The 23,076-nt window shown below is 39.2% G+C and overlaps 1 protein-coding gene across 15 annotated transcripts in view; it reads right to left on the bottom strand.

Annotated features, from left to right (window-relative positions):
* KMT2C (lysine methyltransferase 2C) overlaps positions 1-23,076 on the bottom strand; it is a 174,200-nt gene that overhangs the window by 18,224 nt on the left and 132,900 nt on the right. For 11 of the 15 annotated variants that reach the window (XM_034401683.3, XM_087893077.1, XM_034401682.3 and 8 more), the window contains 15 exons: positions 22,234-22,416; positions 19,524-21,353; positions 18,282-18,583; positions 15,534-17,302; positions 14,068-14,179; positions 13,643-13,721; positions 13,056-13,119; positions 11,876-12,108; positions 9,991-11,691; positions 8,906-9,115; positions 7,638-7,802; positions 5,052-5,193; positions 3,826-3,964; positions 3,194-3,372; positions 2,857-2,993 (listed from right to left, as the gene is read on the bottom strand). In XM_034401683.3, coding sequence (XP_034257574.2) covers positions 2,857-2,993; positions 3,194-3,372; positions 3,826-3,964; positions 5,052-5,193; positions 7,638-7,802; positions 8,906-9,115; positions 9,991-11,691; positions 11,876-12,108; positions 13,056-13,119; positions 13,643-13,721; positions 14,068-14,179; positions 15,534-17,302; positions 18,282-18,583; positions 19,524-21,353; positions 22,234-22,416 — 7,245 coding nt within the window. The remainder of the gene's footprint in view (positions 1-2,856; positions 2,994-3,193; positions 3,373-3,825; positions 3,965-5,051; positions 5,194-7,637; positions 7,803-8,905; positions 9,116-9,990; positions 11,692-11,875; positions 12,109-13,055; positions 13,120-13,642; positions 13,722-14,067; positions 14,180-15,533; positions 17,303-18,281; positions 18,584-19,523; positions 21,354-22,233; positions 22,417-23,076) is intronic. The other 4 variants (XM_034401688.3, XM_034401690.3, XM_034401684.3 and 1 more) reach the window with 4 other exon arrangements.

The following is a 23,076-nucleotide window of genomic DNA, read 5'->3' as shown; positions in this document are numbered from 1 at the left end:
TTCAGGGGGGATGACTGAGGCAGGTCTTGAGAATGTTATCTGGGATGAGTTTGATCCTGTGACTCCTGACGACGTGGACAGGATTCTGGGTAGACTGAACGCGACCACATGTTTGTTGGACCCGTGTCCCTCCTGGTTAGTGCTGGCTTCTTGGGAGGTGACGCGAGGTTGGCTCCAGGGGATTATAAATGCTTCATTGAGTGAGGGTGATTTCCCCGCCGCCTTGAAAGAGGCGGTGGTGAGGCCTTTCCTCAAGAAGCCTTCCCTGTACCCGGCAGTGTTGTCTAATTATCGTCCAGTCTCCAACCTTCGCTTTGTGGCGAAGGCTGTTGAGAGTGTGGTTGCGCGACAGCTCCCCCAGCACCTGGATGAAACGGCATACTTGGATCCGTTTCAGTCGGGCTTCAGGCCTGGGTACAGCACAGAAACGGCATTGGTCACGTTGCTTGATGATCTCTGGAGGGCTCGGGACAGAGGTTGCTCCTCTGTCCTGGTCCTATTAGATCTCTCAGCGGCTTTTGATACCATCGACCATGGTATCATGCTGCACCAGTTGGAAGAGTTGGGGTGGGGGGCACTGTGTTGCAGTGGTTCTCCTCCTTTCTCTCCGACCGGTTGCAGTCTGTGTTGACAGGGGGGCAGTGGTCGACCCTGAGGCGCCTCATATGTGGGGTGCCACAAGGGTTGGTCCTCTCGCCCCTTCTGTTCAACATTTATGTAAAGCTGCTGGGCGAGATCATCCGTGGTTTCGGGGTGAAGTACCATCAGTACGCTGATGATACTCAGCTGTACATCTCCACCCCGGACCACCCAACGATGCCCTTGAAGTGATGTCCCAGTGCCTGGAGGCCGTGTGGATCTGGATGGGGAGAAACAGGCTCAGGCTCAATCCATCCAAGACCGAGTGGCTGTGGTTTCCAACAACCCGATATAGTCAGTTGGTGCCATCACTGACTATTGGGGGCAAATCGCTGGCCCCCACAGAGAGGGCAAGCAACTTGGGCGTCCTCCTGGATTCATGGCTGTCTTTAGAAGAGCATGTGACGGCCGTGACTGGGAGGATTTTTCATCAGGTTCGCCTGATTCGCCAGTTGCGTCCCTTTCTGGATCGGGACTCCTTATGCACGGTCACTCATGCCCTCGTCACTTCCCGCCTGGACTACTGCAACACTCTCTACATGGGGCTCCCCTTGAGGAGCATCTGGAGGCTCCAACTGGCGCAGAGTGCGGCCGTGCGGGTGGTTATGGGAGCGACATGGCGTTCCCATGTAACACCTCTCCTGCGCGAGCTGCACTGGCTCCCGGTTGTCTTCTGTGTGCGCTTCAAGGTCTTGGTTACTACCTTTAGAGTGCTCCATGGCTTAGGACCTGGTTATCTACGGGACCGCCTGCTGCCACCAGTAGCCTCCCACCGGCCGGTACGCTCTAATAAAGAGGGGCTCCTCCGGGTGCCGTCGGCCAAACAATGTCGGGGGAGAGCCTTCTCTGTGGGGGCACCTACTATCTGGAATGAGCTCCCCCCAGAGATATGGAGGATCCCAGATCTACGCACCTTCCATGGCGCTCTCAAGACCTTTTTATTCCATCAGGCTGGCCTGGCCTAATTTTTCCCTTTTTAAAACGCAAATTTTAATTCGTTCTTAATTTATTGGGGTGTTTTAAATCTGTCTTCGGCCAAATTGTTTAATTCGGTTTTATTCAGTTTTAAATTTTGTATTTATGTGTTTTATCCCGTGGCTATTCACCGCCCTGAGTCCTTCGGGAGTAGGGCGGTATATAAATCAAATAAACATAAACAACAACTTATCAACCGTAATTGGGACTAGGAACTCCCATCTCTTAGCAAGGTGGTCATAAGGGGCAATGTCACATCACAATGGACATTCTAGTTACCCCTGTGTGTCGCAGCATCCCACAATCACATGATTACCATTTGCAACTTCCTGCTGGCTTCCCTCTTGCCTTTATCAGAAGGTTCAGTGAACGTTATAAATAATCATGTGACTATGAGGACTCTACAACTTCCACAACATTAATTTGTTATAAGTCAAATAGATGTTATATGCTTGGAATTAAAAAAAAAATCCTCCCATAAATAAAAATTAAAGGATTGTGAGCAAACTCAGCTGAAAGGGAATAGGAGAATCAGCACTCCTGTATACTGACAAGTGATTCACCGCCCTGAGTCCTTCGGGAGTAGGGCGGTATACAAATTTAATAAAAAAAATAATAATTAAGAATCAGAAAATATTTTAGGAATATATGGGCAGTTTTAACATATAATACATACAGAAAGTTTTTCAAGACATCAGAGTTAAGGCTGGGGCTTTTCAGTTTGGATATAAATGATTCAGGGTTAGGGTAAGCAGCCACCTTTGCTGATCATACCAAATTGTTCAGAGTGGTAAAATCAAACTGGTCACACAGGTAAGAAATCGATAAATGTAATTCAGGACAAGAATGTATAAAATAATGTATTTTAGTCCACAAAATCCTAACTTTAAATTAATGGGATCTGAAATGATCATGCGACTAATGAAGAAAAGGATTTTGGAGTGCCAGTGGATAGCTTGAATTAAAACCCAGTAAAAGAAGTTAATTACAAAATTGGAATGATTAGGAAAGGAACTGGAAATTGAATGGCCAATAGGATAATGTTCTTATCCAGCATATAGCAAAGCTATTGAGCTTAGCTTTTATTACCCTATTATATACAATTCAATGAAATGATACTGAAATTGCATAGCAGCATTTAGTACAACTGACTGCAGTAGAAATAAAATTAGCAACCAAGACATCAGTAGCACACTGAGGACGGCACCCAGCCTTGTCCATCTAGAGGTGTGGTTCCTTTACCTCTGCAGCTGTAGGATGCAAAGTAATGGCAATGGACACAAGCCCAGATTCTGTGTTATTTGGGGCAAGTCCAAGCTGAGAACTGAAGAAAGTTGAACAAGGCTCCATTTTGATGAAATTTTGCTTTGCTTCTGAAACTTAAAGAGAAGACACATTGGAATGTGGTTAGATTGCAATGTTCCCCAACCTCAGCAACTTTAAGATGTGTGGGCTCCAACTCCCAGAATTCCTCAGACAGCCATGCTAGCTAGGAAATTCTGAAAATTGAAGTCTACTTATCTCATGACTGGATTAGAGAAATCAGTATATATTTGTTCAGAATAAATGTTGGCTTTACCCTTTCCAGTACTGGCTGGCAGAATTGGAATGACAGGAGATGGAATGGACTGTGGCATCTCTTCTTTTACTGCTGACAGATCCGGGTATCTACTTATTTCCATGCCCATGACGCTCTCAGGAGAAGAAGAAGGAACAAAGCTATCTGGACTTTCTCTATCATCACAAGGATCCTGAATCCTAAGACACACAGCAAAACCAGGGCATTTGTAAGTATGGTTCACATATACAAATGGACTAGACAACACTAGCTTTGTAGTCTGGTCCCAGGAAATTGCATTTTTCTTTTTCAGCAAAGATCATTCACTGACAGAACAGAGTCTAACTCTGATTTTTAAAAATGGGAAAAATAGATCAAAACTGAAAACTATTCTGAATGCTTAAAACTACATTACATGGATGAACTATAAAAATAATGGGCTGAACTAGCCTGAAGCTCTTGGAAGTTCACAAATTGTGCTGTCTTTGGAGTGGCTTGTTGAGACATAAATTACAGATATTCCTTTAATTTATAGATCAAAGAACTTAATAGCAAAAATATCATTATGGGACAGCAGATTCTGCTCAGTATCAAAACACATGAGCAATATTAAGCACAATACAATGTTAATGCCTTTAAAAAAAGACACCTACCTGAGCTCTTCATGATTGTTATGAGGCGGGGTTGGAAGAGAAGCAGGGACATCCACACTCTTAGGACCCTGAATTATGGCCCTGGCTAACAAATCATCCTGTGGCCTGAAAGGCAGCTGAAACTGCTTTGAACCTAAAGCTTTGGCAACAGATAGGATGCACAGATTAAACAAATGATTTTAAACAGCTACCTGACTGGACTGGGTTAATGAAAGCTTACATGCATCTCTGAGGAGCCAGAGAATGTTTTGCTAACATTTAGTAACATCCAACATATTCTGTGTGTAGGCTATTCCAGACTCAATTTGGAGTAGGTCATATGCGGACCAAAATATGTTTCTTTTGCCTGAATCTGAACATGTGTTTGGAAGATGCATAGAGGTTCCAGGGTAGGTTTACAGGAGGGAAAAGGTAAAGACAGCAAAGATGGGGAAAGGTGAAGCAAGGAAGATGCTTGGGGCAACTAAGAGGAAGGGCAAGTAAGTCTGGACCAGCTGGATTATTTATATTCATTTATTTATTTTAATACCCTATCTTTATTATTTTTATAAACAATGCATGGCAGAGCACATACCTAATACTTCTTCCTCCTCCTATTTTCCCCACAACAACCTTGTGAGGTGGATTGGGCTGAAAGTGAGTGACTAGCTCAAAGTCATCCAGTCGGCTTTCATGCCTAAAGTAGGACTAGAACTTAAGAGTCTTCTGATTTCTAGCCTGGACTGTGCTGAATTTAATTATGGATGTTGCACTGAAGGAAAGGGAAGTGAAGGGGATGGGTGGATCAGTGGGTGGCTGAAGCAGAGGAAAAGGGCAGAGAAGAATGAGATACATTAACCTTATCCTATTTGTCTTGCAAGACACATTAAGAATTTTGCTTGGTTGAATCCTACAAGAATCAAGTAAGAACATCTTTGGGAAAAAAAGCATATTGTTCCTCATTTTCTCTTAATCAGTTTCCCCAGAAAATCAGGATATTAAAGCTCGGAGATATTCCATGATGGAGTTCATATTTATGGAACAGTTTTCCCCTGGAAGATAGATTAGTCCTGGCTTTTGTGGCTTCCAAGGTGGAGGTCTTCCCTTTTTTTTAATTAGTTGAGTGAATATAATATGTATATTATGCAACTCTGGTTTTATTGATTATTACCATCAAGTCATTGTTGACTTTTAGCAATCACATAGGCAGACTTTCTGCAAAGTGATGTGGATAGCAAACATCTTACCATCAGTTCCTCCCAACATTCCAGCTTTGGTGGCAAGTTCTTCAGTTGTTGCAAATCCATTCACAATTTTTTGGCAAGTCACAGGTGGAGGTGTAGGAGGAAGGGATGCTGGAGGTGTGGGTGGGTTACTGAGATTATTTTGCTGCACGAGAGAAGATATTTTCAATTAGTTTTCCAAAGGATTGTTGGGCAAACCTGCACATTTAATAACAAAATTAACTAATAGAAATAGAATGCATACATATTAACTCAGTTCAGACTGAACACCAAGCCATGGTTTCAGTGCTATGCAAACAAAGTAACAGGGCTTTCATTTTTTGTAACTACTAACTATTAATCGTTACTAGTATAGTAAAGTAACAATTTTTTTTTTAGTTTTCTTACAATTACTCACCAAACACAAAAATTATGACTGGCACTACTTGTAGGACAAATACAAATCATAATTTCCATGTTCTGTTTGCCAGGTAATCAAGAGCATATATCAAGTAAGGAAAGAAATCAATCATACTGTTTTTGTTTGAAAACTGGTTCTCCAGGTCTTACTGAGAATGAGGGAAGAAAGCATCTTCTTCAAGAACAGATTTTAAAGTAATCTTCTGCTAACAGTTCGGCACTGATGAAAGTGAAGCTTTGTGCCAATGAGTTAATGGGCATACATCAACAATCACTCTTTTAAAAACTAACCTAGAATTAGAATGGGAGATATTTGTTTATAAAGTTTTCTCATTTGCCTTTTGGGACAATTCTATTTTGCCAGTTTCACCCCTTTTTTGACGTGGCTTGGTTAGTTTCTCCAGATAAATTGTATCTAATGAATAAAAAAACCCCCACCCCATACATAACTGTGGGGTTAAATAACATTCTGTCACATTGGTTGATTCTTTTATCAATGACTCAAACTCCTCAGAAAAGCATGCAAGAGCAAAGCAAAAGCCTCCTTAGAACATGGGCCATAATGCACACCCTAGAGCAGGAGTGGGCAATTAATTTCCCCTAAGGGTGATATGAGAAACTGAGATAGTTGTAGAGGGCTGGTCACCCTGTCCCCCTCCAGCCTGATTTGGCCCGCGAGGTGTAAAATGTTCTAGAAAGAAAGGAGGAATTGTAGCTATAATGCATGAATTGTAAGTCAGTGGAAGAACACATGGAAGAGATTTCATCCGCACAGTTGTGACGGAGTACAGAAAACACAATGTGAAATGAATGCAATTCACCGTTGGGAAAGAACTATGATTTTCATCTCATTTTCTACAGTCTTGATAGCACATTCAGCACATATTGAGGTTTATTCCATCTGCAGTAGTCAATTCTGTTATCAGCGGCTGGCAATGCTGCCATCTTTATTTATCTTTATTTTTTAGTTAGGGATTTCATATCCTATCATTGAGTTAAGTGGCTTCGATATCTCTAAAAGCCATGTGTAAATTAACCAGTAACAAATAGAAAAATAAAAACAACAGCCATCATGGGAACAAGAGTAACATCAACTTCAGATATTTCAAAAAATCCTTGAAAACTAGAATGGCTTTGCTGCTTTCTGGAAGGGGCATAACAATAGATTCTGGGAAAATTTCCTGGTCACCAATTACCACTTGCTGACCTCCAAAAGGAGAAACAATTACAGAAGGGCCTTGTGATGATCTCTTAAATCTATACAAAATCAGTGGTGAAATCCAAACCAGTTTGCTACCGGTTCGCTGGCCACGCATGCGCAGTACGCACCAAAAGGAGGCCTGGGAAGGTAAGTAGAAGCGGGGGGGATCAGATGTGGCGCAAGCTAAACTGCGCTGCACAGCTGATCGTCGGAAATACCAGTTCAGAGGTATTTTTAACTACCGGTTTGACAGAAGCAGTAGCTAACTATTGGTTTGCCCAACTTTTTTTAACTACTGGTTCATTCGAACTGGTAGTTTTTATCACTACTGATTCTCCCAAACCAGAGTGAACCGAACCGGTAGCATTTTACCCCTGTACATAATAGACCTAAACCTTTTATTTAATAATATTTTGTCTTTGAAATAGTAATCCAGGGTGGATTTGTTAATAAATGGAGAGTAGGATTAAAACTTTCACATGTACATGTGTTTGAAACAAATTAAAAGATTACTGTTAAATATAGGTTTTCATTTTTTTTCTTTTTTCCTAATGTTTTCCTGCAAGTGCAGGGCCCACTTTTTTAGATCAATCAAGTATTGAACCAAAATTGACCAAACGGCTTGTTGTCAGAGCCTGACATTGTAGGCCGAGAGAAAATGAATGGCTCAAAGTTACAGATGGCTTTTATGCCCAAAGATGGGACTAGAACTCACTGTCTCCTAGCCACTGGTCCAAAGCCACCCAGCTAGCTTTCATGCCTAAAGCGGGGCTAGTATTCATAATCTCCTGATTTCTAGCTTGATACTTTAACTACTAGAGCAAACTGGCTCTCTAAGTATAGGCTTTAGCATGCTACAGCTTTTCAGTGAATGGGAAGGAAGAATGAAAAACGTGAGGAACAGTCTCAAGAAATCCTGAGGTATGTAAAATAATGAATCCCACTTTTCTTATAAAATTTTGAGAGAATTACATAGAAAAATAATACACCTTGTAGATTAGCTGAGAATAGTAATCAGATACCCCATCAAGCGTAGCACTACCGAAAGCTCCCACAAGTCGACTTCCACTACTCTGATGGCTGCTACCATACGGGAGAAAATGGGCGAAGCTCATTCCAATCATTGGCTCCATTAAAGGCAGCAAGGAGAGCTGCTGGGGAAAAGATTCATAATTGATCACAATTGATAAATTACAGTAAGAAGATTGCTACTTTTATAAGCTTAAGCAATCCAGATACAAGCATTTGAGTTTCCTTATACTAAGCAAAATCCTAACTTTTATACATTGTTCTTAAAAAAATAAATAATTTTGCCAGAAATAATGACTCCTAAATGCAACAATTGTTGTGGAAGCCTTGGTTTTAATACCATATTTTCAGGATTCAAAATGTTCTCAATGAAAATGTATCTAATGAAAACTCTTTCATCATCGTCGTCGTCATAACCATTCCATCAAGACCCATCTCCAGATTGCAGTTTTGTTCTAAACTGTCAAGAGTTTTACGGTTGCTAATGTAAAAAATTAACAATAACAAAAAATTGCTTTAATCTTTTCTCCAAACAAACTTTTTTTTCCACTAATATATTCTTTATTCCATTTCTCCTTTGTGTCACATATCTCAGCAGCAAGGACTTTTATTACAACAATGGTTGAGTGCACCACCTGAAAAAATGATTGGTCAGGACAGGAGCAGATCATCCTAAAAAAGTTCTATCTCTGTGTCTATGAAGATTCTCAGGCATCCAAGTCATTGTTGTCCTAAAAGTGCTTTTTCAAGAGGCAACTGGACTTTGTTTTCCTTGAAAACATTTTGCTTCTCATCCAAGAAACATAATTGTTTCAGATCCAAAGACGTTTTTTGAATGAGAAGTGAAATATCTTCAAAGAAAAACAATGAAAGTCCAGTTGCCTCTTGAAAAAAGTACCTTTGGACTTCCATCTCTGTGGTTATTAAGAGTCAACATCAATTTGATTACATGATGGCATGCAATCAATCAATCCAATAAAAAGTGATCTATTAGAAGGCTCACAAAGGAGAAAACTACTTTCTGGAATATTTTATAATAAATGCAAGAAGTGGGTAAGTATCAAATGAAACTTAGAAATGCTCATACCTGTATTACTAAATGCTTTGAATAAGGAAACATAGTAAAAATAGAACACAGATACCTAAAAAACCAAATATGACATTTTCAATGCCTCTTTTCCACCTCTTCCAAAACTTTTCATTATGGATTATACTTTTCAATGCTCACCTGTTTCAACTGCATGAAAGTTTCTGTGTTAGGAAAAACAGTCTGTTTTTCTTCTTCCTCTTTTTTTTTCCTTTTAGGCCGAGATGTTGCTTTTTCACCTGTCCTCTGAGTTCGTTTGTTTCTCTGTTTCTTCATTTCATGTCCTAAATCTGCTCTCTGAACCTGGCTGTTACCACAACTTAATGAGCCTTGCAACGGGTTCCCTAATGGCTGGTTAAGGAAAAAGCAAATATAGCATATCGTATCACTTTAATAAAAGTCCTAGATGTTCAAAACTCAGACCCTATAAACTGAACTCTGAATTTGATAGTGAAACTATCTACCTACTTTCCTACTTCTCACCCAGGTCATCTAACGATATGATCACAAAGATAAATATCAATGGACATATAGTTTAACTGCTTCCTCATTCCCCTTAACCAAATTCAAAACCAGCTGTAAAAATTGAAAGAAGAACCAACTACTCCCAATTTCATGAAAGAATCAGTTGGATTGAGGCTGAGCTTCAGAAGTCACAGTAAATAGCACAAGTCTTTCCCCATTACTGTCATGATTGGAAGATGTTTTCCTATTGGCCAGAGACATTGGAATGTTGGGGAGGAAAGCACCTGTTTTAGCAAATGCAGATAGTCCTCACTTAGCAACCCCAATTGTGGCTGAAAACTCAGATGTTGAGCAACATGGTCACTAATTGAGACGTCACGCAACCATGATGGATTTATATTACTTTCCATTTGATTGTTAAGTCATCCTGTGACCATCACTACTGATTTTACTGCTGGCTTCTCCATTGACTCTGCTTGCTGGAAGCCAATTGTGAAGCGAGGAAATGTTATATGACCATGGGATGCTGTAACAGTCATAAATGTGAGGACTGTTCATAAAATTACTTTTCAGTGCTGTTGTAACTTCAAATGGCCATTAAACAGGGCAGACATTAAGCAAGGACTGGCAAGGATCTAAATTGCTGAGAAAGATATATATGTTACCCAGCAACAAATGGGTGTGGACATGAACAAAGTACTTCCTACCATATATTTTCCAATGTCCTGAAAGTCAAGCTGTTATTATAAAAAAATGTTTACCATGCTGCTTTCAGCCAATTCCTGTTTTTCGATTAATTTGTTCTCCTCAGCATTCTCTGGAAGGTGGAAGCTGCTATCTGATTTCTGACTGATGTGACTGGTGGCTGTTTTGTTCTTAAGCAGGTGTTTGAGGAGTTCATTCCCTGACTCCACTTTTGCAGGTGGTGTGTTGACAGGTGGTGCCAGATTCTGTGCAGGAGAGGAAAGCTGAATGGCAGCTTTCTCATCTTCCACGTCAACATCCCTTTCAGTCTTCATCTTAGATTCAGCTTGACTGGAGCACTGATCAACTTCTGCCTTTTCTGGTCTAATTTCTTGAAGGCTTGCAGAAATATCAGTCTTGGCTGTGTCCGTTTCTGGGTTTAGACTCAACGGTTCAGGGAGTTGGTTTTGTGGCAAATTGCTTTCTGCAAGTTGAGCTTTTAGTTCTAAGGAAGACTGACTCTCTGCAGCACGTGGTGTTGCTGCATCTGGCAGTTCTTCTTTCTCCATTTCTCCCGAGTTGCGTGCAAGCTCACCAGGAGTGCTAAGAGTTGGGGTGGACACAGGATCCACAACAACTGGGGTTGGAGGAGCAGTTATATCTGAATGAGGTGTCGATGGTGTATTCACAGAGTCAGTGTCATCCTCTTTTTTCTTCTTTCTTGTTCTTTTCTTTTTGCCCTTCTCCTCAGGAATGATATCAGAATACAGTTGAATCAGAGACTGATTTACTGGATTTGTCCCAGCAAAGTTTGTCCCAGGTGGCAGGCTGGAGTCCTGACTGCAGGCCAGACCACTGCTAGTTCCTGGAGAAACTGCAGGCACACCAGTGGCAAATTGAGCCATAGGCAAGGACTGGGTAAAGCTGACTCCAGAAATACTTCCGTGGGACTGCTTAGCAGAATGGTAAGTAGAGCTTCCACCTTGAACTGGGACTGAATCAGATGCAAAAGGGGAAGATCCTGCCTGCTGCTGCTCATTGCATGGTGGAAAAGTGGCAGCAGGAGGAGAGTTTAAGGGTCCTGCTGGCAAAATTGATCCTATCTGCTGCGGTGGTGGTGGTGGCTGCTGCGGAGACTGCTGAAGGGGTGGCCTCATAAAATCGCAAGGTCGATCTGAACCGAGGTAAGGTATTTGAGGAAAGGACGTTCTAGCATTTAATTCAGAGCTCACAGTGCCATGCTGCTCCATTTCTATCCTCTGTTGCAGTGCTCTCTGTCGATCTACTTCCTGCATAAGCTGGATTCGTTGCCTTTCCTGCTGCTCCCGCAAACGCTCTTTTCTCTCTCGTTCCTGGAAGCTTTCACTAAATGGGTTATTGTCCTCAAATTCCACACGAGGTGGAGGACCCGACTGTACACTGGGGCTGGGGGCTAACACAGAAGCAGGTGTCCCAGGATTAACTGGCAGCTGGGGAATCGGAGGTGGCATTCGTGGTGCATTGTGGGAGAAAAGTACTGGAGTGTTTGGAGGTTGCCAGCTGGGCAAGCATGGGATTCTGGGTGGATTGGGTTGGCCAACTGTGTGCTGTGGATGCTGAAGCTGCTGGGTTATCATTGGGAAATTCTGCTGGCCCATGGCTGGTGATGACCCTCCAGGGACCATGGGGGACTGTGAAGCAAGGCCTGGCATCCCTGAATGGGGTCCCATTCCAGACTGCTGCTGTTTTATCCGGTATTCTTCAATCAGCTCTGCATGCTCTTTCTGCTGCTTTCGTATCTGCAAAATTCATTTCTTATTTAATTCTAATATAATTTTTAATTATCTTTATCCCGCCTTTATTATTTTTATAAATAACTCAAGGAAACGAACATACAAACACTCTTTCCTTCTACTTTCCCCACGGAAAGGCTCACTATAGCGAGATTTTATTATCAATCGCATGGAACCCAAGAGCTCTTACCTGTTCAAGCTGTTTTTGAACCATGCTCTGCTGCTCAGTGACGTGTTTCAGCTGCTCTGCATCCTCCTCTGGGAACTCACGTCCAGCTTTCTTTGCTGTGCGCTGTTTTGCAGAGAGGGCTTTCTTTGATTTTCGGTGTGCTCCAATTTGCTCTTCGAGATACTTCTGCTGCATTTGGAGAAGCTGCTGGGTTTCCTGTAGCCATTCTTCGTATTGCTTTCTATATGAATCATCTGAGGTTAAAAGATAACAAATGCCATGTTCCTTCTAAAGATTCAAGTTAAAGGGAGATCTTTATTTTTGCTTTGGGCCATGTTGTTATTACGAAGAATTCCTCCACTGACTCTCAGACTATTACTAGCATCCATAAACACAAACATGTTTTCAAGCAAGCTACAGAAAAGAGATCTGCAGTTGCCCTCTCCCAAGCTGTTTTATGTTCAACATAATATAGGTAGTCTTTGGCCATAATTGAGCATGGAACCATTGTCATAAACTGAGCAGATCATTAACAGGTGATCATGTGACTGACCCGATTTTATGTTATTTTTTTGCAATAGTTGTTAAATGAATGTGAAAGTTATAAAGTGAATACTGCGGTCAGTAAGCGAGCCCATTGTTTTCAATTTCAGTTTTTGATGGAAACCAGAAGTAAACCAATTTCCAGCCAAAAACATCATAAGTTGTGGTCATGTGACCATGGGATCCTGCAAATAGCTTAAATGCTAGCTAACTGCAAAGTGCCCAAAATGCAATCATGTGACCAAAGATTGGGGGTGGCCATCAGAATTTCAAACAGTCGCAAAGCGACTGGCCAATAAGAAGGACTACCTGTATTAATATTTTGTCTCAAACATACATTCCTTTCAAAGTATGTTTTAAACAATGGAAAAAATATAAAATATTTTAAAGAAATGCCAAAATAGCTTTTATAAGGAAAAAGGGGCCATGTTTATCTTAACCTAGCCAATGGTCCATTACTTTTTAAAAAAATCAGCGATAAGGCTGAATACACTTTTACACAAAAACATATTAAGTCTATAAAAAATTAAATACATGAATGAATATCTAATTACTCATTAATAATGGAAGTTTCTCAGAGAAATTGCATTATTTTTGTATATTATGTTTATGGAGTTTAGAAATCACGCCTCAAGGCCGTGAACAGAATTATACTTACTTACAAATCCAGGACCAAAATTTGGAGGATTTGGTCTAGACATCTGAGGTGTTAGACTACCATCCTTAAAAGAGAAAAAAACAAAAACACAATTTATTGAGATGATCTGAGAAAGGCATGCGGATTTTTCCAGCTCAGAAGTCAGATTATGTCAGTGTTTTTCAACCTTTAAGATGTGTGGATTTCAACTCCCAGAATGCTCCATGATGGCTGGGGAATTCTGGGAGTTGAAGTACACATAATTTAAAGTCCCCAAGGTTGAGAAATATGGCATTATGCACATAGGTTGTATGAATGATTTTGCCCCCGGTACTAAAAGTGCAATGCCTCACATATGAATCAGCTATCTCTCCATTTCTAACACTTTCCCCAATAAATAAAACCATTATTACTGCAATCAGAAGCAACAGTAACAATCATCTGTAAGACAGGGAAAGGCAATATTTCAGATTCAGCCAAACCCATCCAAAAAGTACTATACAAGAACAATTGGGGATTTGGTTCCTACTTTAATCACTAAATATATTGCCCTTAAAAATTATTATTTTGAACCGATTTACTGCAGATCTCAGAAAAAAAATTATTACCTGTGTAACTGCTTGTGGTATGAGATGCTGGCCTTCACTGCTCTGGGCTCCAGGTCCTGTCTGACCCATAAAGGCAAATCTAGTAATAGGTAAAGGAAAATAACAATTTGGTTTATTTTTTATGCAACTTGTATTAATGAAGAGATCATAATATCAAACAATTCCATCATAATATAAATCAGCTGATATTTCCTCATCTGTACCTATAATTATTTTAAGATCCATCCATCCATGCATCCATCATGCAGAACAGAAATAAAAAGAAAATAAACTTATTCAATGATAGAATTGTATATATTCATTAATATCTTTGGCAAGCAAGTAAGATCTGAACTTATAATTAAGGAGAAGAGCTGCACTTTCATATTAGTATTTAAGAGAACAATACTATATCATTTTAGGCAAAAGCATCATTTTTCACCAACCTGTTCATGACCAATGGTGGCATTCCCATATTGTTCTGTGCCATAACTTTATTGATCCCTTTCAGAGCTACCATTTTTGCCTTCATTATAGGATCAGTAATTGCATCAAAATCTAAGAAAACAGAATTTTAGAATATATTATGTTTACAAAGTATTCAAATCATGTTAGCTACAATTCTGTGAACTCTAGTCTTTCCATGTTTATATCTGCTAATCAATTCAGTGTTGTTGTTGTTTTAAGAAAAATAGTTGTGTATCTGAAAAACTGTTTCCATGGATATGTTGAATTTGTTTTAGATCACAAACTGAAGCTACCAGCAATCATTTTAGAATCATTTTACACTCAAAGTTTACATGACCTTAGGCTAAAATTGGATAACTAACTGGTGATTCAGATAAATATTTTGGCAGAAGCAGAAACGTTAAACTGTCAGTTTTTCTCTTAATGCCTGCACTGAGTTAGTGCCAGAAATTAAATGAAATTTGTTTTCAAGAATGTTCCCTGTTCTTATTTCGTCAAATATATGTTTTCATTTGCATTAGGGCAATTCTCAAGAGTTCCAAGAAGTACATACCGTACTATCTTATATAAATAAAAGGAAGAACAAAAGCAATCAACTCTTTGCATGAGCCTTACAAAAAAAAAAAAAAAAAGACTATGAAAAATTAATACAGCAAGTCCTCAACTTAAAACAATTCGTTTCCTAACTATTCAGTTACAATAGCACTGAAAAATGTAATTTATGACTGTTTTTCACTCTTTTTCACTTAGACAGTTCAGCATCTCCATGGTCACATGATCAAAATTTGGACGCTTGGCATTTAAGACTGTTGGGGCCACCTGATCCTCTTTTGCAGCCTTCTGATAAGGGGAAGCGAGATTCATTTAACGACCATCTTAGTCAATTTACAATGATTAACAACTGTGGCAAGAAAAGTTGTAAAATGGGGCCAAGTTCACTTAACAACTGCCTTGCTTAGTAATGAAAATTTTGGGCTCAACTATAGTCATGAGGCAAGGACACCCATCTCCAAATTTTGTCTATATATTCAGCTTTTAGAAAGGCAACAAAAATTGTTTGTTATATTTCTGGGGACTGAAATTGCTGGCTTACTCTAATTTTTAGTTTTCGTGGTAACGGTTTTAATGTTTGCTTTAATTATTTTATTGTTTTTCAACCTAGAATCCATTTTTAATTATACCTAGAACCTAATGAGCTGAAGGAAATAAATTCAATGCCATCAATCAACTATATGAATCTACAGAAAGATCCTTGAATAAAAGCTATTCAATGATCAAAAGTGCTTTAACAAATCTACACATCCCCTGGGAGGTTGGAAATAAAATATAGAAATGGAAATGAGTTAACATTAATGACAAGTGAGAATGAAATATATTTGCTCCACCTAGTTTGTACACATACCCAGCCAACATTACCATGGTTGGAAAAGTAACAAAAGCATACCAATGTTAGGGAAAAATGGCTCAGACCGCTGGCGAATCATGGCTTGCATCTGTCGTTGCTGCTGCTGCTCTTGCCTTTCTTGATCCAAAAGATCTTGCAGCAACAGAGGCTGCTCTTCCAAAAGCAGAGGTCTCTCTCGATTCTGCTGTTGGACCAATGTCTGAGAAAGCACCAGCTGCTGAGGACCAGGAATACCACTAGGCGCAGGCCTATTTACAACAGGTCCTGTTTGATTTCCAGGCTGCCCTACCCCTAAACTGGGATTGAGGGGCTGGCCAGAGATAAAGCCTGAATTTACTGCAGTCCCTTGTGAAAAACTATGGCTTACTGGTGGAACCATGTTCACATCAGATAACACATTTTCCATGTTTTGACTTGTGGATGTAATCAAAGTTTGTGGGATACTGGAAATGGGATTTGTTTGGGTTGTCCGGAAGGCGTGAGAAGGAGAATCTAATAACCTTGTATCAGGATTTTCAGAATTGCCATGAGCAAGTAAGCTTGTAAGAACTGGAGTAGATCCAGGGGTATTACAAGAATTTGTTGTATTTTGACTAGGTAACTGAATTGCATCTGAACTGGACACTGCGGTTTCCTCATTCATATTTGCTTTATCAGTTGCTTCCATATTACAAGGCAAAACAGGTTTAGTTTCTCCATCACGCTGAGCGCTAGAAGTTGCCACATTTTTGCCGACTTTTTCATGATTACATGTAGCTTCTTCAATTGGAGAAAGCACTTCCGTTTTAGTCTCACTGTTCTCAGTAGCTTTTTTCTGAGGAGGAACAGACACTTCAGGAACAGAAGTTTTATCATCTGAGTGTTTTTGCAGACTGTCTTCTGCCTTGCCCTGTATATCATCTATGGGGACATTAAGATCCAGCTCTTCATTAAACATACCCTTTTTGTCACCCAAATCATGGTCTGGATCAGTATATGCAATTATATCAAATTCTCCTGATCTCAGAAGATCATCAAGATGACGGTCATTAGTTTCAAGATTATCTAATGTGTCCAATTCATCACCTTTATCTTCTGCATCTAAATTTAAATTTTCAAGATCTTCATCAACCAAATCCTTAACCTCAACACCATCAAGGTCTTTAACATCTAAATCTTTCACAGAGGGATCATCAGGATCGAGTTTCCCTTCTAAGGTATCCGTGGGCTGACTGGACACTTGTAAGTCATTTGTTTCATCAGTAGCTCTTGTGGTTGGCAAAGAGTCTCCTGAAAATGCATTATTTATTGATGGATGATTTAAGGAACACATGACTAGTGCAGGTGGATGAGCTGGATTCATTTTATCTTGTTGGGATGGTGCTAAATGCTCCAAACCTGTTGAACTCTGCAATGGATTATCTGAATTTTGAGAATTACATCTTGTGGGTTCTAGGTGTCTCGGGCCCTGACGATCTTGTCTAGGTAGAAGTTCAGTTTGTTGTTGATGCTCAGGAACAGTGTTCATAATAGTAGTTGATGAAGAAATAAAAGGTAATCTTGGTCTGACTTCAGGTGCTCTATGGCAAAGCTCAATGAACGCCTGCCCCATTATGTTGTGCTGTTGAACCTGGATACCTTGCGGTGGGAAATGCTGTGACAAACCAATGGGATTATTCATTGGTGGTTTGTTAGGTAGTCTAGGCAGATCTATAGGCATGGATCTTCTAAACTGTGGTGGGACACCAGCATGTTGCATTTGTTGTGGTGGACCAAGAAAATGATCTTGGCAAGGTGGAGGTCCATGGCCACCGCTGGGAAAGCTAAATCTGGGAAAGAGAAAAACAAGCTTTTATTGAATTGGATAACCCCCAGGAGAATATTTCCTCCATAATGAATACATACAATAACTGTGTAGCTAATTTTTACATAAATAAAATTAATGACATCTCTGAGTTTATTTTCACATTATCTATTAACTACTAAAAATAGATGATCCCTCTCTGTATATAATCCAGTAAAAAAAAATTATGCATATTTTGCAGAACTTCAGAATTAGTGTAAAAAAAAAAAAGAATAGTAAGTTGAAAGGCACTATATCTTGCTTTAAAGTTTGATTAAATTGCCAGAAAAAAGATGTAAATTAAATAAATGTAAAATAAAACTATACTGAATTTTCAGGCTAATTAATATAATTGATATAAGGGCAGAAAGAAGATTCCTACATTCCAGAATACCTAGACATTTCTAGCAACAAGGATAGTATTTTCCAGACATAATCCTATTTAAACATGACATGGAAAGGAAACATTTATGTATCTTAATTTATAGACTCTTAAAATTATAATTAAAACAAAAATAATATATTCTAGTGTCAGAATGTTGTGGCATCAGAATTTAAATGTTTTTGTGCTTGGTTCATTATTTTACAAAATAAAAAGAATATTTAACAAAATATGAATTCAATTTTAAGTGACTGCATGTAATTTTTTAAAATGTTGGCTTACATTACATTCAAGTACAATTTTAAACCACATGCTATTTAAGGGGATTGTTAAAAGTAATGAAGATTTTTTTAAAGTACTTGTTGCTAAAAATTACCATTTTCTCCCTTTCAAAGAAAGATGTATATCATATTGTATCATATTTTATCATATCATATATCATATATCGTATCGTATCTGTAGCACAATTTCTGCATTAAAATGAACTTATGCAAATTTGTCTTGGTCATTCTGAATGACAAACATGCTTGAATTTCTTCATAAATAGTCAAATTTAGTAAAGGGTGATAAAGTATTTCTATACCGAATTCCATGAGGCCTCATCCCCATGCCAACAGCATCTCCTGGAAATTGAGGTCTATTCAGTTGCCCATCAACAGGAAAACCTGCCAGCCTTAGTCCACCTGGAGGAATGGTAGATGATCTAATGTTGCCAGGATATGGAGGTGGTGGTCGGGTGAAAATTTGATTCAGATTTTCTTGCTGCCATGGTTGAATAGGTGCCGTTGGAGTTACTGCAGTAGGCTCTGGTGGGGCTTTTTCTTGACGGATTGCGTTTTTCTTTTGTTGCTGCTGCTGAAGAATGATTTCACGTAACTTCTGGCGCTGACAAGAAACAAAAAATATATATAATCTAATGTTCACATAGAAACGTTTTGCTTCTTTTGATAAAACCACGTTCCTTGCAATAGGTCACATACCTGTAAGCCACATTTGTTCATTTTAAAACTGTATTCATCCATCACACTTTAGATGGACTTTTATAAAAAACTTACAAAACTCAAAACATCAATCCTCTGGCTTAATATCAATCTCTTGGCATTCAGTTTTGAATCTCCCCCTCTCTTTCCCATTTCTACACTGCCCATCTCACCTTAGTTACCTTGGGCAGTTTACAATAAAATCCTGTAGTTATGAAAGGATGTGCTGAAATACAGTGCCCTCAATCTCTAAGTCTAGACAGCCAATCCAGAATATTATGATAAAACAAATGAGTTTTTTCACAATCCTCATGTCTTTACAGAATCAATTATTCACTAGACTAAGACAGACTTGAAATTAGATTGAAATGGCTCTAGTCAGTTGATCTCATTTAATTTAGCTTTGAACTAAATACTTACACACAAGCATACTGACCAATGCCAAGGTCTTAAGCACTGAATAATAATTTTTACAAACCTTAGATCCAAGAAACATTTCTTTAAAAGAACAGTAGTTAACACAGATAAGTAAGTGCTTCTTGATTCTAACTATATAAGGTGGAGGAAATATACAAATTTTATAGCTCATTTCTACCCTCAACTCTGGTTAAGAAGAGATGTTGGATAATATTCACACAATAAGTATTTAATAAAGATAGGGCAACATTAGCCAGAAGTTAGTCAGCAGTATGTTTGTATCATTTAGCTCTGTGAATCAGTGATTTATTGAAGCAGGCAGTTTTTTATGTTTCTAAAAGCTATTTTTACATTCTTTCAATTTTTACATTCTTTCAATTATGTCACCTCAATATGAATCAGCACAACATCAAACAAGATAAATTCACCTGTCTTAATTTCTCTGCATCTGTATGAGACATTACGCTGTTCTGGGTTAGTCCTGCAGTTGGGCCTGGGACAGAACCTTGTGTGGTCTGTGAAAATAGTTTTCCTTGCAAATTCATGGATGAATTTACTGAGGAATTGAAATTTCCTTCTGACCCACTTCTAGATTTGTCATCTTGGGGGTGCTGAGCTGTTCCAAAGGTTTCGGGTTGTGATCTTGGAGTCATTGGAGGCTGATCAAAAGGATCACAAGGTGAGGGATCATGGCTAAAAGAATCTGTTACTGTAGACCCTGATAGCTTTGAAGGTTGAGAAGGATCTGAAGGCTTGACAAAAGTCCCAGATAAAGTCCTGTTCTGTGATGCCTGCAGATAAGGATCCCGATTTGACATGGGAATAGGTCTACTGAAAGTTTCTGAAATTCCAGATCTTGGAGTTGCTGGTGACTGAGAATATGGATCATTAGTAACTGGCATTGGTGTACCTGGAGGCTGGGCATACAGATCAGAACGCCTCTGATTAGCTGAAACCTGAGCAAATAAGTCTGCAGCTTGTGGAGGTCTTGATGCAAGTGGTTGATGCATATATGGGTCAACTGAAACAGGTCGAGCAGAGCCAGGGGGCTGGGTATAAAGATCTGAAGCAGGTCGAGGGGTGCCAGGAGGCTGAGCGTAAGGGTCTGTAACCGGGCGAGGAGTGCTTGGGGGCTGGGCATATGGATCCTGAGCAACTGTCCTTGAAAGAGCTCCAGAATAATCACCCTGATTTCGCAACACTCTTTGTGGATGGGCAAAAGTATCCTTTATTGCTGAGTGTGAAGCCAACTGAGTCTGGCTGTAAGAATCATTAGATGGATTGTGTGCAAAATTATCTACAGGCCTTGGTGTCAAAAGAGGCCTTTCATAAGGGTCCACAGCTACTCTCCTTAAAGTAGGTGGCATTTTTGTGTAAGAATCTTGAGAAGATGGATTTGGGCACGCTGGTGTTTTAAATGGACTGGGATGCCCTTCAATAACAGATGTTGAAGTCAATGAAGGCCGTAAACATGAATCAGTAGAAGAGATCCGTGGTCTCTGAAAAGTATCACCTCCTGTTCTTGGAGATGGCTTAACAAATTGGTCACTGCTTGCTGGCTGTTCTGAAATTAGAGATGATCTTGACATCCCCAAAGGTTTAGAGAACTGTTCTGTTCCAATTACAGGTCTTGGTGTATCTGGAGGTTTTGCATAAGGATCACTGGTGCCTGGGGACAAAGAACATGAATCTCTGGCTGGTGATGGTCTCCTTCCCATTGATTCAGAAACTTGAGTTGGCCTGGATATCGAAGGCAGTGGACAGACCTCTGCTGGCGTAGCAGAATTTCTCCTGACAAATTTTTGAGTTTGGTTAACAGGTGGTGGCCTGGGAGTTCCCACCATTTTTGCATATGGGTCAACCGGAGAAGGTGGTTGAGCAGAGGGGGAAGAAGAGAAAGTTTGTTGTGATGGAGTCTGACAATGACCATCTTGAGCAGGCATTCGATTAGCAGTCACAGGTGGAGGTGGGGCTTGGGGTTTTAGGAAAACATCAGAAGGAGTAGCTGTAGAAGGACCAGGCAACTGTTTTGCATATAATGCTTGCTGTGCAGGAGACATATTTCCATTGCTGGTCTGAGGGGTTAAAGGACTTTGCATCCCACTGCTAGGGGTATCTGAGCCTGACTGGTTTACAAGCTGTTGTGATCCTAGTTGTTGCTGCTGCAGCTGCTGCTGTTGCTGCTGCTCATTTTTCACTTGCTCAAGTTTCTGAGTTGCTTCAATTTTAGCTTGCTGTTTACTTTTTTGACGCATTTGCTGTTTCAGAAAAGGAAGGAAAAAAAGTTAAAATTAAATAAAGACAAAGTAGTAAACCAACAAGCAAATTTAAATATTATTTATACATACATATTGACACACTAAGAGCACAGAAACCAATGGCAAAGTTTTAATTATTAATTTTAATAAAGTCCTACCTGAAGTTATTAAAGGTATGTATCTTTGAAAATCAGAAGTTCATATTAAAAATAAACATAACAGTCAAATACTATAAAAAATGCTTTCAAGCCATATCTAAAGTTTCATCCAAGCCACCCAACACTTTTTGGAGATCTCCCATTCAAATCATGCTTTATGTGCAAGTTGTTTTTTTTTTTAAATAGTGGATGCAAAAATGACTGCAGGACATGCAACACTCCCCTACACCCCCAAAAATGTAAGTTCAGCTTCATCTGATTATTTAATACTGTAAACCAAAATAAAATAAAACCCTCCCCTGAAGAGATGCATCCTGTAGACTCCCCAAGTTCCCATCAAGTTCTGCAATCTGCAATTGTAACATAAATAAACAATTCAGACAGCTTCTATTAACCTCTAAATTAGCCTGTGTTGTCAGAATCTGCCATATTCCTCTAATACTTATCACTTCCAAAAACATTACATATTTCAGTATTTCCTTCTGCACCTATAATGAATGCTTCACTTCACTTCAAGACAGAAATATAAATTCCAAATTACTCAACCTTGTTTGATATGAGATTTCTGCTGGAAACATGAATTTGTTCCAATTTATTTAAAGTTCTATTTATGATACAAAAGCTACATCACATTTAGGAAGCCCATATCCACTGAATGGGAGCATAAAAATATGCAGGTGTGCTAGACAAATAGCAAAGAGCAAGCAGCAAATGCAACATACCTGCCTAAATTTCCATTCTTGCTCATGTTCAGATTCTCTCTGTTTTAATGGATCCTTGAAGAGATCAGTTTCAATACGAGATCCAGGATCAATGTTATCCTGCTGTTGCTGCCTCTTCATTGAATCATTGGACATCTGTACTTTGTTAATCCGTAAAGCAGCCCTATTATCTCTGGCTTTTTGCTATTTGAAAAACAAAAACAGAATTTACTTGGGTTCTGATTCATAAATAAAAGCAACCTTTTTCATTATCCCAGAAGTACTTAAAGTTTATTTATTTGATTTCAAAAATGTGTGCATGATTTAATAAGCAACAAGGCAACTATTTATTTTGCTGGACAAATATAGAGTAGATGTATTTATGCAGATCCAGATGGAGGACAAAGTTGCCATCAACAAGAACAAATAAATATTGAAATACTAAAGGAATATTTTTAATCAACCCATATTTGAAACAGAAAATGAAATCCAGGAAATGTGGCCCAGTTTCAATCTAAGCCACAAACATGGTTTTTAATAATTTCCAAAAGTCTTAAGCACTTATTTCTAACTAAGATTCTTCCAATTGCACCTCCAGATGATCAAATCAATTAGGCTGTTACCAAAAATTTAATCTGTGTATAAATTCCACATTAAAGTATTTTATAAAATGCTGTACAAAGCATTCACAAAATGTGAACAACAATAACAAACTTGAATGACCTAAAAAGCAGATTTGGGAAATTAAAAAGCAGTGAGTACTGAGGAAAGCAAGAAACCTTAGCTATCACTGATTTATGTCCTTGAGGAATGAAAGAAGATAATGCTTACTCATAGAATGTTTCTTCAAATTTATCTATCAAC

Source organism: Pantherophis guttatus, chromosome 4, assembly GCF_059756535.1.
Source record: "Pantherophis guttatus breed Tessera chromosome 4, ASM5975653v1, whole genome shotgun sequence".
NCBI classification, from domain to species: Eukaryota; Metazoa; Chordata; class Lepidosauria; order Squamata; family Colubridae; genus Pantherophis; species Pantherophis guttatus.
Note: the sequence above shows the minus strand (reverse complement) of the source record. Positions and strands in the feature narration are given on the sequence as shown.